At 39.0% G+C, this 15562-nt stretch overlaps 1 protein-coding gene across 2 annotated transcripts in view; it reads right to left on the bottom strand.

Moving 5' to 3' along the window:
• Positions 1-1508: 1508 nt before the first annotated feature.
• Positions 1509-15562, bottom strand: part of mctp2b (multiple C2 domains, transmembrane 2b) — a 50042-nt gene continuing 35988 nt past the window's right edge. For both annotated transcript variants that reach the window (XM_008404854.3, XM_017303806.2), the window contains 7 exons: positions 13287-13406; positions 8440-8553; positions 6304-6345; positions 4156-4265; positions 3951-4060; positions 3150-3247; positions 1509-2273 (listed from right to left, as the gene is read on the bottom strand). In XM_008404854.3, coding sequence (XP_008403076.1) covers positions 2226-2273; positions 3150-3247; positions 3951-4060; positions 4156-4265; positions 6304-6345; positions 8440-8553; positions 13287-13406 — 642 coding nt within the window. In that variant the 3' untranslated portion in view covers positions 1509-2225. The remainder of the gene's footprint in view (positions 2274-3149; positions 3248-3950; positions 4061-4155; positions 4266-6303; positions 6346-8439; positions 8554-13286; positions 13407-15562) is intronic.

The raw sequence follows: 15562 nt of genomic DNA, 5'->3' as shown, positions 1-15562 counted from the left end.
TGAAAATTGTGAAGTTATAGTAGATTTACTTTGGACACAACCTGTAGCTACTGACCAGGGAAGGTATTAAACTAAAACTACTACGCATCAATTCACACTTGTTCATATACAGGACAACCTATTCATGTGGTCATTTGTATTAGTGAAATAGTTGTTCTGTAGTTACACGACACCAAATAAGGGACCCACATCCTCGTAAATCTGGCCCCATTTGTGTCATTTTACCATTTTACACCCACATGGTTGCACCATAATGTGAACGTTTGGTTTGAAGAAGTTTGGGGCATAAAACTGTCATATCATTATCAATTTCATTTATTTATTTATTTATTTCGAACATGCAAAAAGTAACAAGTAAAAAATAAAAATAAAATTAAAACAAATTTAATTTCCCTTTGGGGTCAATAAAGTATTTTTGAAGTGAATGTGAATTTTCATTTGTGCATGTAACAGAGTTTTGCACATTCACATAGGAATATGCAAGTCCTACTGCATCTGAAAACTTTGTATTGCATTCAGTTGGAGGTGAACCTATTAGATTATGTTATACCTCTTTGTATTGAATCTTTGTGGTGGTTTTTTTTTTTACTTCATATGATTTAAGTATCCGGGTAATAGCTAATGTGTATTCAGTCTCTGTATGGTTTCCTCTGCAGCGCTCCTCTCGGCTGAATCTTCTCCCACCTTATGGAACATCACAGCAAGTCTACGGAGACCAATCAGCCGCTGGTTGTGCGGCTCATCGTAACGCCTGTGCCACATCATATTAGTCCCCGTGTGTGAACCATTATTTCACTTGGCAATTCGGAGGCGTCTCGCTGCATATACATATTCATGCTGAGCCTATAAGTGGCAGATTGAGATGTCCTTCCGGTGTCCGTGACAGCAGGTTATTAATATTGAACACCTAAGTCAACATTATAACTAGACAAAGCGACACGCGGGTCACCGTGTGACATGAGCCGTCTTCCAGGAAGTTGGACAAATTTATGGCTATTTTTTGGGGGGGATTTTTGAGGAATTCATTTATAAATATACTGTGATTTATTTAAATTGTTGCTGATTTTACTTGTTTTTCCTTGTCTTAAAAAAAAAAGAAAAAAAAAAGAAGTTGTTACCAAGCAAAACCTTGAAACACCTGAGCCACTTTCTCTGAACAAGAAGGTCCTCCTCCAGGAACCTGGAGGTCTGCCTAGTCTGCTGCGCTTGATGGGACGCAGGCTGCAGGCGTCTCGTCACGGCAGCTGAGAAGGGGTCGCCGGGGTCCTCCCGCTTGTGGCGACGCCCAAGGGCCGTCGGCTCAGCGGGGATCCCGGGGTGCCGGCGAGGTCTCGCGCAGAGCTGCGCAGAGCTTCATGAAAGCCTAATGAAGAGTTGGAGGGAGGAAGGGGAGCATTTGGGGGGGGGGAGGTGGGCTTCAGAAAGTGAGCCGGTAGACGCCCACAATCCTGCAACACAGGAGAAACGAGAAACGGCAAGCAGGAAGCACTTTCAGAGAAACGCACAGCTCTGATGCATGCATTTATTGCTACTGTAACCGGAAGGGAACAGCGTGTTTATGAGCATTACTGGTAATAAATAAGGGGCTGCAGCACAGGATCGAAGGATAAAACAAAGAGTGACAGAAACCGTAAACTGAACGCAGGCACTTTTCTTTGCATGCAAAACATTCATATTGACACAATTAAATAAACTTTAGTGATTACATTTTTGCATTAAAAGTAAAGATCTAATACATAACTGCTGACTTCTATATGAAAACTATGATTTAGAAAATGACTTATACTTTTCTAAAATACAAAGACATTTACATTCATCCCAAAAGCTGCATAGTTTTGTGTTTTTCTTCCCAGATAGAGAAAAATAAAAACCTACAAGTGTCATAATGCACCAACAATCAAACATACAGCAGTCACTAACTGATCAATATTAAAAGTAAAACTGTACACACGGTAAAACACCTACATTCATGACAAGTATGACCATAAGCTGCTCGGGAAATGCACAAACGGGCGCATTCATTAATTCAACTTTCTTTGGTAGAGAAACGCCGGCCGATTTGAGCTGGGGAGATTAACGAACAACCTGCAAGCAAGACGAAAGGTGAGTTCCCCCCCCCTTTTTTTTTCTCAGATGGAGACGCAATCCTCCGTATGGTGGCTTTCTGCACGACGACGCCTGGCAACGACAGCATCAGGACCGCCATGGAAAAGAACCTCCTTCTTCTACAGGACCTTCTTCTTCCGAGTAGTTTTCAGCTCGCTGTACTGAACCTGCAGGAAGTCGGAACATAAATTATCTTTAGTTACGTGTTAAATGAACAAAACAAGCAAAAAAAAAAAAAAAAGGCGCCAGAGACGTGAGTAAATAGATTCAAAGCTGTAATGAATTCAAAGCGGTCCTCCTGAGTTCAGCTGTAACCTGAGGGGAAATATTACCAAAGCAGGGAAAGTATTCATCATTTCCATGAATGCTAATTAAAAACACGAAGCTTCTTTCTTCTTGAAACTGAGTAACACAATATATACATTTCTTACTCAGCAACGCAGGGCGATATAAAAGCATTCTGATGTTATTGCAAAAACAGTAAGCAAGCTTGCTCAATGAGGAACGGCATTGCTAATGAGTGGGATGCCCATCACGGTTGTATGCGCGCACAATGACACTGGGGCATCTCTTTGCGTCTTAGCGCGTCTCTTTCACTCAACTATGTGACCCAAGGGTGGCGAGGAAGGAGACAAACAGAGTTTAACAGCTTAAAGGGAAGGAGCAAGAAAAAAACAGAGAGCAGAGAGGATAAAAGTCCAGAAATAAAAAATAAAATAGAAGCCTGTATGTGTCTCATGAGCAGTAAATGATAAAAAGTGATAATATTGCTTTTGCATGGCCAACCGGGACGTTGAGTCGCTCACAGCTAACTTGTGCGGCTAAAAGCACGGGCAGGGTTTACAGCAGAAGACCGCCACCAGGGATGTATCGCGACCAAAACACGGGTGAAATTACACAGGGAAGCATAATTACACAGAAACAGAGCTAATTATACAGACAAGAGGGGGAAAGGAAAAGCCTGGGAGTCGTCGTGCTTGGAGGGAGAGCCGGCAGCCTCTGGGATTTCAGGCTTCCTGGCTGGCTGATCCCGCCGAGCTTACCTTCTGCACATCTGAAGGCACCCTCGACAGGAAATCAAGCAGCTCATTGTTGTCAATGCAATATGGGTTCCGCAGCTTCTTGGTGAATTTATTGATACCTAAAACAAAAAGTCACACCAGCATATCATTAGGACTAGTCTCTGAAGGCTGCGCGCTTTGTTTCCACACAAACAGAAAACGCTCGGAGGAGAGGCCGTCCAAGAACTGCTGCTCTCAGCGCCGCATGAACAGTTTTTTTTTTTTTTACTGGGGATGCGCTCGCTTTAGGACCGCAAGATTTCCAAAGTTTCAGACAATAAAAAAAAAAAAGTATTCTTTTGAGTTGTAATATTTCAATGTTAGAAAACAAGCAGAGAAAGACTCAAATGGAACGTAAATGGGAAATAAAAGTGACAAGAGAATGAATTAAATTCGTCTCTGCAGTTTAAAGTGAAAATGCTCACCGAAAATGCCAACAACTTTTAGAGTTTTTACCGTTTTCAGGTTATAATCACAAACTCAAAGTATTTTCTTTGGGTCAAACAGCAGAATAACTTATTCTGTTGTTATATATAACAGGAAGCAAATCAAAAACAAAAATCTGAAAACTGTTGCTTTCATTTGTTTTACACTGCATAACCAGGATTCACCGTAACTACAGCTAGAGATTCTTAGGCCTCGACTTTGACTGGGCCATTTTAAACCCTGCATATGCTTCAGTCCTGGCTCTGGCTGTATGTCTGTCCAGTGTTAATCATAATAAATTATGATTATGGAAAAGAACATCAATGATAAAGATGCATCAACACATCTGAAACTTACCCCATAACAGGACTATGTAGCGAATGGGGACGAAGTATGTGATGACTGCAGCGGTGATGAAGATCACGAGAGCAAGGCCAGACAGGAACGGCACTGACCAGTTAAACGTGCTGAAAGTTGAAGTTAAAATGATTTTTAAAATTAAAAGCACTACAGAAAATTCACAGCAGCCTTGCAATTTCTGACGGATCTGAGAACTTATTACTTTTTAATCCTCTCTCCCAGGCAGGCGAGCTCATCCAGCAGGTTCTGGACCGTGATGATGATGTCTTGGACCATGTGGATTTTATCCAGTAGCCCCTTCCTCTCCGACTCCTGCGGTAGAAAACAACACCATGCTTAAAAAAGGTCAAGAAGTAAAACTGTAATGAAAACTGAACAAAGGCTCCAAGACTTGTTATTATGATATTACTGATGATGAAAAACGAGCAGGAAGAAATCACATAAGCTGCTTCTCTCATATTACAGTTTGAGAAAATAGATACAGATTTCCATTCTTACATGAAGTACAAAAACAACCTAGAGTAAAATAGCTTAAAACAAATTTTCTATCAAAAATATTCATCCATTAGATTATAACAAGTTCATTATCTATAACAATAATCACAAACATTATAACAACATTTTTAAGTCATCACAAAGGAAATGCATTATTTTCACCTGTAAAACTGAAGAAATTGAAGTTTTTTGAAAGTCCTGACTCTCAGCCTGGTGGAACGCCACATTTAATTTCTTTAATATTGGAGTTAAACTGTTTTTGTTTTCCAAATAACCACTAATGAACAGCATCTCCACCAATAAGGCTGTAATGTCAAAATGATTAGTTGCATCCCAAAGCCTCTCAAATGATTCTCTGCACTGCCTTCTTTCTAATCTTCTGTAGCCTCTCCAATACATTTGAGTACCAAAAGTAATAGAAATTAAAGCTGAATACATTCAGAGCTAAAAAATGCGTTTAACCCTTCTAAACTGGGGCCAAATTTGCAGTACCGTAATTCCGCCACACTTAGCACTATCTGAAAAATTCCAACGGTTTCCGAAAGGGGAGACTTTGCACTTTCTAGCCAATATCGGGTTATTACGATAATTTCACAGCTGGAGAGAGTGAAATTAATCCGGGGGGCACTCGTTTAATAGACGGCAAATTGCGAAAATAACTCGCTGAATATTGAAAGCTCCTGTTGTTATGGATAAATGGGTAAATATATCATCTCACAGGACATTTAAAGAACTACTTACAATTAAAATAAGGAAGAAATATATAGGCAGACATTTGAAACTTAGGTGTAAAAGGGTTCTGAACCAAGAATGAAACTGATGTAAAAGTATTTTCCATGCCTCACTTTAAATGTTGATGCAAACTGAACTGCTTCCGAAGTCTAAAATGATGCTACATCCTAACATATTTAAAGTAATATTTGTTGTAAATGAAGATGATTTATTTAAGCTTTGGCTTTCAGGGTGATATGTAATCCGTGTGAGTAGGTTTGAAGGTGTAGCCTCTCCAGAGCGCAGGAGGACACTGAATTACAAAAAGAGATGAAGTATTGTCGAGAAGGAACTCCACACCCCAAAGAACGGCTTCAAAGTAAACAGAAGAGACGGGGCTCTTGGAAGATCTTTGTTCGGACCAAAACATGTCCACATCAAAAGCAACGAGACTAACAGATGGTTAAACATCTAAAGAAAGGAGATGGGCCGACGCGGGAAGGATGTTCTCCAAAAACCACAAGTTAAGACAAACGGCGCTTTGCCTCAGCAAAATATCCGTCAGCGCACTGAAACGCCCGGGCCGCTTTAGGGTCGGGTTCCCAGTGGAATCCTGATGAGAACCGCCATGAATCAGAGCCACGCAGGCCATTCACAACGTCAACAATAAACTGCTGTCACTCTGAAGACATATTCCACCGCCTAAAAGCATTTCAGCACAGTCAACACTAACTTTCAGAAAGAGCTCTATAGAGGCATGTCTAAGTGCTGTCATTAGTTCTATATTGATGGTATTATGTAGTTTGTTAAGCTCAGGGACTTTCCCAAATGCAGCAGACCTTTTCCCCCGCCCCTCCATTTCCATATGAATGTGTTGTGACAAGTGGAAACAGGTTGGTGAGATCTTCATTAGGCCTAAACGTCTTTTGATTTCAAAAGGAGTACAACTGGTGGTTGGCAGGAATCAAAACGCAGCGGAAGATTTAGTGCCGAATAAAAGGCTTAGCAACACACAGCCATAGATCAGAGAGGGAGATACCTCTGTCAACATGGGGGTGGGGAGAGAAAATCATAATTCTTTTCTATTCATACACAAGTCGATGCTGAGCTGCTAAAAATACACCCGACTCAAAAGGTACGATACCTTTTCATCGTCCTCGTCCTCATCCGCCAAATCCATGCTGTCCTGGAAGACAAAACAAACACTGAAAGGTGAGATTCAAAGGATTCATAGATCAGGATAAAAAAACAAATAAAAAAACAAAACAAAAACAAAACTAACATGGTGTTGGTGTAACACCGGCAGCCTGGACTAACTCCTGCGGCTGAGCGCTGACCCTGAGATTAGCCCCCTGAAATGCTGGGCCCTGCGACCGACGGGAAGCACCGGCTTTTTCTCAGGTTCAGCCTCGCATACCAGAATATATTAACAACCTATAATCATGGTTTTAACATCAGCGCTGCTCATAAAAACTCAGTCAAGGAAAAGGAGTTGTCTAAGAAGCGGCTAAAAAAAAGATACACGTTACTGTCACTTTAAATCTGTATTTGAGCTGGCAAAACCATGAAAAGAAAATATAAAGAAGCTTCTTCTTGTTAAGCTATTTATATCTATAAGCTATTTATATCTATAGTCATAGCTGATTTTGCTATGACTATAGATATAAAAACTACAATATTTAGCAAGTGGATATTCAATGCATTAATTGAACTGAATCAATGGATTTTAGGTTAAAACTAAAACGGAGTGCATCAGACAGTGCATCAGAAAGTGGAGAAAAGTGGTTCTCAGCCAAAAGCTTCTAAAATAGGTTCTGAGAATATACGAATATATAAATGATCAAAATAAAACAGCTGTGATAGATTACGGATGACTGGAATAAATTGTATTTCATTTAAAAGGATGTGAGTGATGACCACTAAAGCAGATTAATGGGTGACTTCTGCTTTTCTCAATGAATGTTCCGGAATGATTTTGTTGTGATGGTGACCAATCATAAGTCTCGATCTCATTCTGATTTAACATGCTAATAATAAATAATAATAAAAACAATAAAGAAAGTCAATTGAACATCTGCCAATAGCAGTGAGTTAATACTTTTTGTTGAGAAACTTTTAAATTCATTACAGGTTACAGATAGAAAAAGATAGAAATTCAGAGCAAAGTTCACCAAAGTGGTGTCTACAGACAGCATACTTCCTGTTTTATGAAACATGGAGTCTGGCTGCGTTAGGTGAGCTCACATCTGTCACATCTGGTGGGAAGAGGAACAGCAGCACGTATCCAGTTGGTTTTCTGTGACTTTACCGCCAGATGCCATTGTTCTTTTAAAGCCAATTAAAATAATACGCCTCAATGAAGCCAAATAATTTAAAAAAATGATACATTTCCACCATAGTTTCTAGAGTTAAACTTTTCTTCTAGCTGAGTCACATTTAGCCCGACATTCTGTTAGATATTCCATTATTTTCCTATTTTTGATTAGAAAAGATTAAAATGAGAGATGGATTATTGTTACTGTTTTGCTTTGATATGTATAGAAAAATGAAGTATATTGTGGTAAATACAAACAAAACACATTAGCTGACAAAGCACTTACTTAATTTGTAATAATTCTTGTATTTCTTGGTCAGAAAACTAAATTAAAGACACCAAGTTATTCATTGACTATTTTTTTACATGGAATATTTACAAACCCTATTTAGTTGCAAAATTGTAAACATTTAAATCACTGCTAATCACAGTGAGAACATCCTTCACCGACTTGTGACTCAATAGTTTTTCCCTGCTGTCTCTGGACTCGCATCAGTGAAACTGAGAGATCCAAATCCAGAAAAAAATTAAGTAAAATAAAAACACACAATCCTTTCTGAAGAGAGCACTAAGCACTTTTTTTTTTTGCCAAGTTGACTCGTCAAAACAAAAGCTGAGCTGCAGTCCAATTACAGCGAAGCAGAGGAAGGACAAAAACTGAGGACGGGGAAAGCCGAGTTAGTAAAGGCCAAGCTCTGTAAATGAGCTTTGACTATAATGTGCTGTTATATTAGCCTATTTAGTCGGATTTCTAAGCTTTTGTACTCTGTTATTTTTTTTATTAAGACTCGGAAAGCCATATTCAAACTGTTACTATGGCAACGTATGAGCTTCTAATTACGAGCACAAAACACGGTTTGGGTGGCCTTTTTTTTGCACATAATGAAGAAAAAAAAGAGAGCAGAGAAAAGAAGTCATCAGGCTCTCTCTCTTTCTCTCTCTCTATATATATTTGTACTGACTCACCACGTCTTGACTGAGTCGTCCGGAGCGAACCTGGAAGTAGTTCCAGGTGATGAGCAGAACCAGGAAGAAGGGCAGCATGTAAAAATCCCAGTACCACACCGTGACGAGAAAAATCTGCAGGAGGAACAGAACGTTAGCGGAGGCATAGAGAAGGGGGAGGAATCTGGACGTGACACCCAGAAGTTAACGGCTGATCTGACCCGCTCCGGTCCTGATGAAGAGCGTTCTGGTATTGCCTCAGCCCCGACGTTCATGTGGTGCTCAGTTGGACCAACTCAACCCCTCGCTTACGAGTCGATCATAGATACATAAATCTAATTGCTGTTACTCATCCTGAGCACATTGAGGGAAATTGCTTCAGAGCAGCCATGGGGAAGCTGTGTGGGAATGTCATTACCATCCATGATGTCATCCAGAGCACAGATATGGGCAATTTATGAGATACACCAACACTAAGTAAAGTACAGTGGAAGGGAAATATAGCATGGCTTTCACAATTATTTACGAATAAGAAAGTAAGAGAACTTCTTCTACAGTGATACTCCTAGATTCAAACCAATTGGTAAATCGATCCCCTGCAGAAACCACCTGATTGGTAAGCAAATAGCAATATGTTTTATACCCACAGCAAACACAAGAGAATCTATTCACAGGATAACTTGTGATCTATTTGGAAGAGTGGCAAGAGCACTTAAACATACAGCTTTAGTTTAGCTCAGAGGACAGGCATGTGTCCCAGCCAAAGTCCAGAGTAATAAAAAAAGAAAAAAAATCTATACATTTCTAATTAAATTAAATTGAAAATTTGGGGCAAGACTTGAAAATGTTTACACACTGCAAAAATTTAAAAAAGGGTCAATTTAGCATATTATTGACTCTGGAAAACAGAATGCTTTTGTTTTTCTTTTAGCAAAAGCTCCGACAAACTTGTTTGATTTCCCTTCTTCCCCACAGATGAGCAACACTTTGTGATTCAACACATAAAATCTCCCTCAAACTCCACTGAAGTTTGTAGCGGCCAAGTGTTGCAAGACACTGTGTGAAGCAGATAAAATGACAACAATGTAATCTGGATGTTATTGTTTGAGTTTAAGATCTGAATCAAACTGGAATAATCCTGTCAGAGAAGCAACCTCGGCCAAAAAGCAGCAGTGAGTTAAAATGTTTGAGTGAGGCTTACAATTATGTTTTTTTTTAAATAAAGCTAATAAAAATAAAAAATTAAAAAAAAGAGGTGAACATCTGCTAAAGACATCGCTCTCCTGGACTTAAAGCTTATCAGATCAGACCGCTCCCGTCCACAGCCGCCAACACCAGCATCAGCCTCAACGTGCCGAGTGCCAAGCGCACGCTCCTCTGTGTTATCACGAGCCAAAGCGGAGCCTGGGAGACGAGGTGGATGTGGTTTCACGCTGCCAGGGTTATGTTTTATTAGGTAGGACTTTGTAATGACTGAGGGTTTGGAGGGAAAAAACCAAGTCACGCTTTAGTGGAAATGTATACTCAGACCATAAAGATCGGGGTAATTGTAGCTCATTTCAACTTGAGATGCATTACACAGACTTCAGCTGTAAAAATAAATAAATAAATAAAAGGATGTGGGAATATTATGCACCTCACAGGAAAAACTTCAGGAGTGAAAAAGGAAAAGGTTGGTACAGATTGGTAGAAAGAGTTTGCATGTGTCCGGAATCTTTTTCTGTACATCCACATGCAGGTTGTTATACAGTCACTATTAGAGTTCACAGCCTCATTTTCCTACATGAAGAACATTCATGTTATTCAGCAGTGAAGTACGAAATTCCTACAGCATAGCTTCAAGAACTGCCTCAAAAAACTGTCAAAAATCTTTTTAAAACAATGAAGAAATCTAAGATTTATTTTAGTACAATATTTTTACGTATATTTTTTTATTCAGTGTATGTAAACATCTGGTTTCAACTGTGATAACATGTTGCTGTGCACTGTTCAACCAAGTTTATGGTATAACTACAAGAAAATTGGAGAAATACCTGAAAAAAGCTCCAAAACACCTGAGAGTGATTTGGAGGTCCACCTTCCAGCAGGACAATTACACTAAACCCACCGCCAGAGCTACGACGGCTTAGATAAATGCGTATTCGATGTGTTAGAATGGTCTAATCAAAGCGCAGATGTAAACCAAGTTGAGAATCTGAGGTAAGACGAGAAAATTGATGTTTACAGAAGGCATGCATCCAGTTGGACTGGGTTTGAGGACAAAATTTGAGTTTAGATGTGCAGAGCTGGTAGAAACACACAATAAAAGCAGCTGTAATTGTTGTGACAGGTGGTTCTGTAAAGTATTGGCGCATAAAAGTAAGCGTCAGATTTTTATTTGTAAAAACTGTGAATCGTACTATTTTCCCTCATTTCACAATTGTGTTGCACTTCGTGATGCCATCAGGTAAAGTGCTACATAAATCCACAGAAGTTAGTTGTCATAGCAAAGAAAAAAATATGTAAAAAGGATATAAAATGATATATTATATTCCATGTACTTCTCAAGACTTCATGGCAGTCCTGTCCTTACATCTCATTTCATCTATATTATCACTAGTTTTTCAGCTAAAAAAGCTTTAGCTTTTTAGCTTATTTTAGCTCTTAAGCTGCTGTGACCTTACAGTTTACACTGCAAAAATACAAAATCTTACCAAGTATTTTTGTCTAGTTTCTAGTGCAAATGTATTAGCCGACTTGAAATAAGACTAAACTAACTAACAAGCAAGTTTAAGATGTAGGAACTTGTTTATGTCAAAAATCCCTTAATATTGATTAAAAAGTTCTAGTTCCACTCCAACATCATTTCACTTATAACAAATAACATTTTCCTATGTTATGAGTGAAACAATATACAGTATAGCATTGTAAAGCAGTGTTAATTAAAACTTCTTAGCTGTGTATTTTTCAATGCCCGAAAGTTTTTACTCCTATTCAAAAGTTTGTCTATACATGTTTTACAGATTATCGCTTTTTTCACCGCTTAAGTCATTTTAAGGACTTAAAATGCTCCTGTAATTTTCACCAAAAACATTCAGCTTACAGTATTCACAGCGGGTTTTCACAGGAAATGCATGTTTTTCTGGATCACTATGCAACGCATAAGGAATAAAAGTATGGCTAGACGAGATGAGCTTTAGAGTTCATGTGTTTTCCGCCTTGGTTCTGCCGCACACCACTGCTAATTATTCTCAGATCCTTCAAGAACCATAGAGATTCTCCTGGTAAGCAAAAGGTGGAAAAATAGTTGGGAAACCAAATGCAGGAATTAAACACAGTGTTTGCATAATGAGGAACACATTTAAAAAGTGACAGATTCACAGTGAGCACCAGCGCAGACAGGAGGCAGGGGAAACCGAGGAAGTGTCGAGGGGTTACCGTTTGGAAACAGACGGCTCGTTTCGTTTCTGATTCTCAGTAAATTATGAAAAACAAAATAAGGCAAATCGTTTTTATGAATCGTTTTTTTTTAATTATTTTATTTTATTTTTTTAGCTCAGCGGTTCGGCGGAGGAGGACGGCGGCTGCTGGGGTTAAGGCGTCTCGCCGATTTACGGAGCGTTTCAGCTCCCTGTGTGACAGCCGGCAGATGGTGCAGGTGGTTCGTCAGCGCAGGCTGTCACATAGAGCAGAGCTTTGATTCATTATGCTTATGTGGTGGTATTACTGGGCAGCCATTTATTTCTTCTCACTGAGGCTTGACAAGGCAGTGGGCATCAGTGTGAAAACATGGCTACAGATGGTGCTGTCTTTCAAACGGAGGACGTGCGTGTTGCTGTACTTCGCTCCGATTTTTTGCTTGAATAGCTGTCAGTTAAAACTGGAATGCCACAGCGGAAAGTCGGAAGTGTGGAAGAGGGAACGCTTTCTCTTCGCAGCTAAAGTGCAATGTTTTCCCATTAAATCTCGCGTTTTAATACGGCTTAGACGTTTCACTTGCAAGAGGCTGCTGATTAAAGCCTGCGCTGACCTCTGATCCCTCCCCGTTTGATGCATTTTATGGCCATAAAAGACTAAATGCATGACTCAAATCAGATTACAGCTCCACTACAGCTCCTGTTTTTCACAGTAAACTGAGCAAACTGTGCTACTGGCAAGCAAACCGTCTCCTCATTAACCCTGCAGAAGGCTTCCCCCACCACCTCCCGCCCTCCAACCTCCGACTGAGAGCAAAACTTTAGCGCCATCTCTGGGATGGGGAAAGTAAAAACAAAAAGACCTTTCAATGACCCTGATTGCTTGAATTGTTAATGAAAAACTTGCTCTATGCTATTTCCATCGACTGCGATGTGGGGCGGAAGGCAACGACAAAACATCTGCCCACGCTCGAATTTCAAAGTTGAAACTGTATGGCCGACAAGAAAAAGAAGGAGAAGGTTGCTTTCTGTGTTTCTGTCTTCACATTTATATTACATAGAATGGAGAGGTGGTCATATCTCTGAAGAGCTTTCTAATCGAGACGCCAATAACGGCTGAATAACGTGGGGTCCGAATCAAAACGGAGCGCAGAACGGACGGAGGGGTTAATGAGTTGTCAGGGAGAAAATAGGCCATCCCGACTCCGCTGGGACCCGGCTCTCTCACAGCTGAGGCTTAACTCTGCATCCAGGAGGAAACCGAAAGCCAACCTCTCCGACAAAGAGCTAGCTAGCAGTTTTTTTTTTTTCTTTCTTGTTTTTTCTTGCGCTGCATTGATTAAGAATCTCTCGGGGAGAGTTCAAGTAAGGGTTGGCTGGGGCTACGGTCGTCTTCCGCAGCCTTGCAGGGAAAACAAGAGAGAGAGAAAGAAATGCAGATAGTGTTGTTGATCAGCAGCTGAAGCTCCTCACCAGGAAGGCCAGCAGGCTCCTCTGAACGCTCTCCCACTGGAAGCAGCTTTTGATGTACTGCAGAGTGGACCTGATAGCCGTGTAAATCACCTTCACGCGCGCCACATTCCTGGCCAAAGCCTGAAAGACACGGATTATTAAAACACACACAGAAGACAAACACATTAAGTTGGAGTCAAAAAAAATTAAGAAAAAATACATCTGTGGGTCTGGTTTTCTTTGGTTAATGTGGGACTTTGTGAGATATATCTGACTTGCAATCAGCAAGAAAACATCAGAGAAACATCAAACAGGTTTTCTTGAAATAGTAAAGATCTCATAACTTTTGACATAAGGTAAAATTAACATAAAAGTAACTCTTTTATGTTACATAAGATATATAAGCTTCCTTTAAGTAAATAACTCCACTTGCAGATTTTCTCACTTAGGTGAAAAAAATCTGTCAGTGGAACTGGTACTTTTTAAAATCTATTTTCAACAAGAACTATTTACTTATAGCAAGCATATATATATATATATATATATATATATATATATCTTGTTGAAGAGTTACTTTTATGTTAGTTTGGCCTTAAAGGAGAACTGAAATGCTTCAATTGGTAACATTTCAATTAAGTTTTTTAAACTTGATTTATTACATTTGATTAGCTTGACTAATTTAAGTCAGTCATACTAAAATAATTTATTTTACTTCAAATATATAATTCAACATAATTTTATGGAAAGTCATTTCAAAGTTTTAAATGGTTCCAAATAAAAAAAAAGTAAATGATCTAAAAGTACATTTTCACTAACATTAAACTTAAAAATTCAGCTTGAATTTAAATAGTATAAAATGTGTGTTTTATGATGTTATTTCAGTTTGTCCAAATAGGAGTAAAAATACCTTCATGACAATCACAAAAAAAATCTACAATTTCACAAATTAAAGATTTTAAATTTGATTGTGAAAACATAAATTCTGGCTAGTATGAACTATGCATACCAGCCAGTTCTTTTGAAACTTCTTCAGCAATATTACTTGTTGTATTTATGAATATCTAGGTCTTTATTCAGGCAGCAACCTGATATTTGCACTAGAAACTGTCCTTAAAAGAGCGTGTTAAGATGTTGTGTTTTTGCAGTGTCAGTAAAGAAATGTCAGTAATCTGACCTGATTTTGGCAAACGGAGACTTTGAATATTAAAACCGACAGCAGACCTGCACGGTGCAGGCCCAGTCTGCAGTACAGAAGCCAGTTTTGTGGTGCTAGTGAGCAACGTATTGTCTGACAACAATGAGTCGTTGTGGGAAGTGCAGACAGTCAGGCACCCTGTCTCGCACCCTGTCTTACACAAGCTAATGTAGCAGAACAGCAAGCAAGAATTCCCTCCACGTTGGGCTCAATTAAAACGCAGAGAGGAGCTAATTTAGACAAATGTCTGCAGTTCTTCAAAGTTAATCAAAGAACAAAAGACTGGAGTCTGTTTATATCGAGATTTGTTAGTGATTGAAGTGATTCCTTCCTGATGATAGAACTAAAGTCATTTTGTGTTTTGTTGAGATTTTATGTGATTTGACGACACAAAGCAGTGTAGTTACACTCTGCAATAAAAACTTGGAAACAAATAACTTAAAATGAAATCATGCATCATTTCCTTTAACGTTACCCTGAAATTAAATTAAATGCAAATAGTTTCTTCAAAAATTGTGTGTAATTTAATCTCAGTGCAAGTTCAGCTGTTCTGTGAAGGTTTGAGGTTTGTTGAGGAACATAATAAAATATATCTATATATAAATGATCATACAGAATAGAATAGATACATTACGGTATAAGCACATTTGAATTTTCGAGTTTTTTCAACTTGAGAACAGCAAAAGTTTTCAAATATAGAGTAAATACTAAGATAAAATGGACACTTAAAGAAACAAACACACATTTAAGAAATACATTAAACTCCAATGTATAAAAAGATGAACAACTCTATATTGGAACTACTTAGATGGACTTTCACCGTCCTTTTATGAAAACAGCTGATCTTAGTGAGAGTTTTGGGGACATAATGATGATGGAAAATAAAGATGTGGGTTAATTATAATCAATGCTGTTATACAATATTTGACAATATTGCAAAGTTATTATGGTTTCTCAATATTCTGAATGAAGACCGGTTTTGTAGCAGACGGGCAGGAGAGAGAAACCAGAGCCCTCTCCTCCTGCTGCTATTAGCAGCAGAGCGGGTAAGCAAACATTTAGCTGGATTTTTGTGCTCTTCAGAGTGTTCTGGTTGGTCTGT

This window comes from Poecilia reticulata, chromosome 3, assembly GCF_904066995.2.
Source record: "Poecilia reticulata chromosome 3, P_reticulata-male-v2, whole genome shotgun sequence".
Taxonomy (NCBI): Eukaryota; Metazoa; Chordata; class Actinopteri; order Cyprinodontiformes; family Poeciliidae; genus Poecilia; species Poecilia reticulata.
Note: the sequence above shows the minus strand (reverse complement) of the source record. Positions and strands in the feature narration are given on the sequence as shown.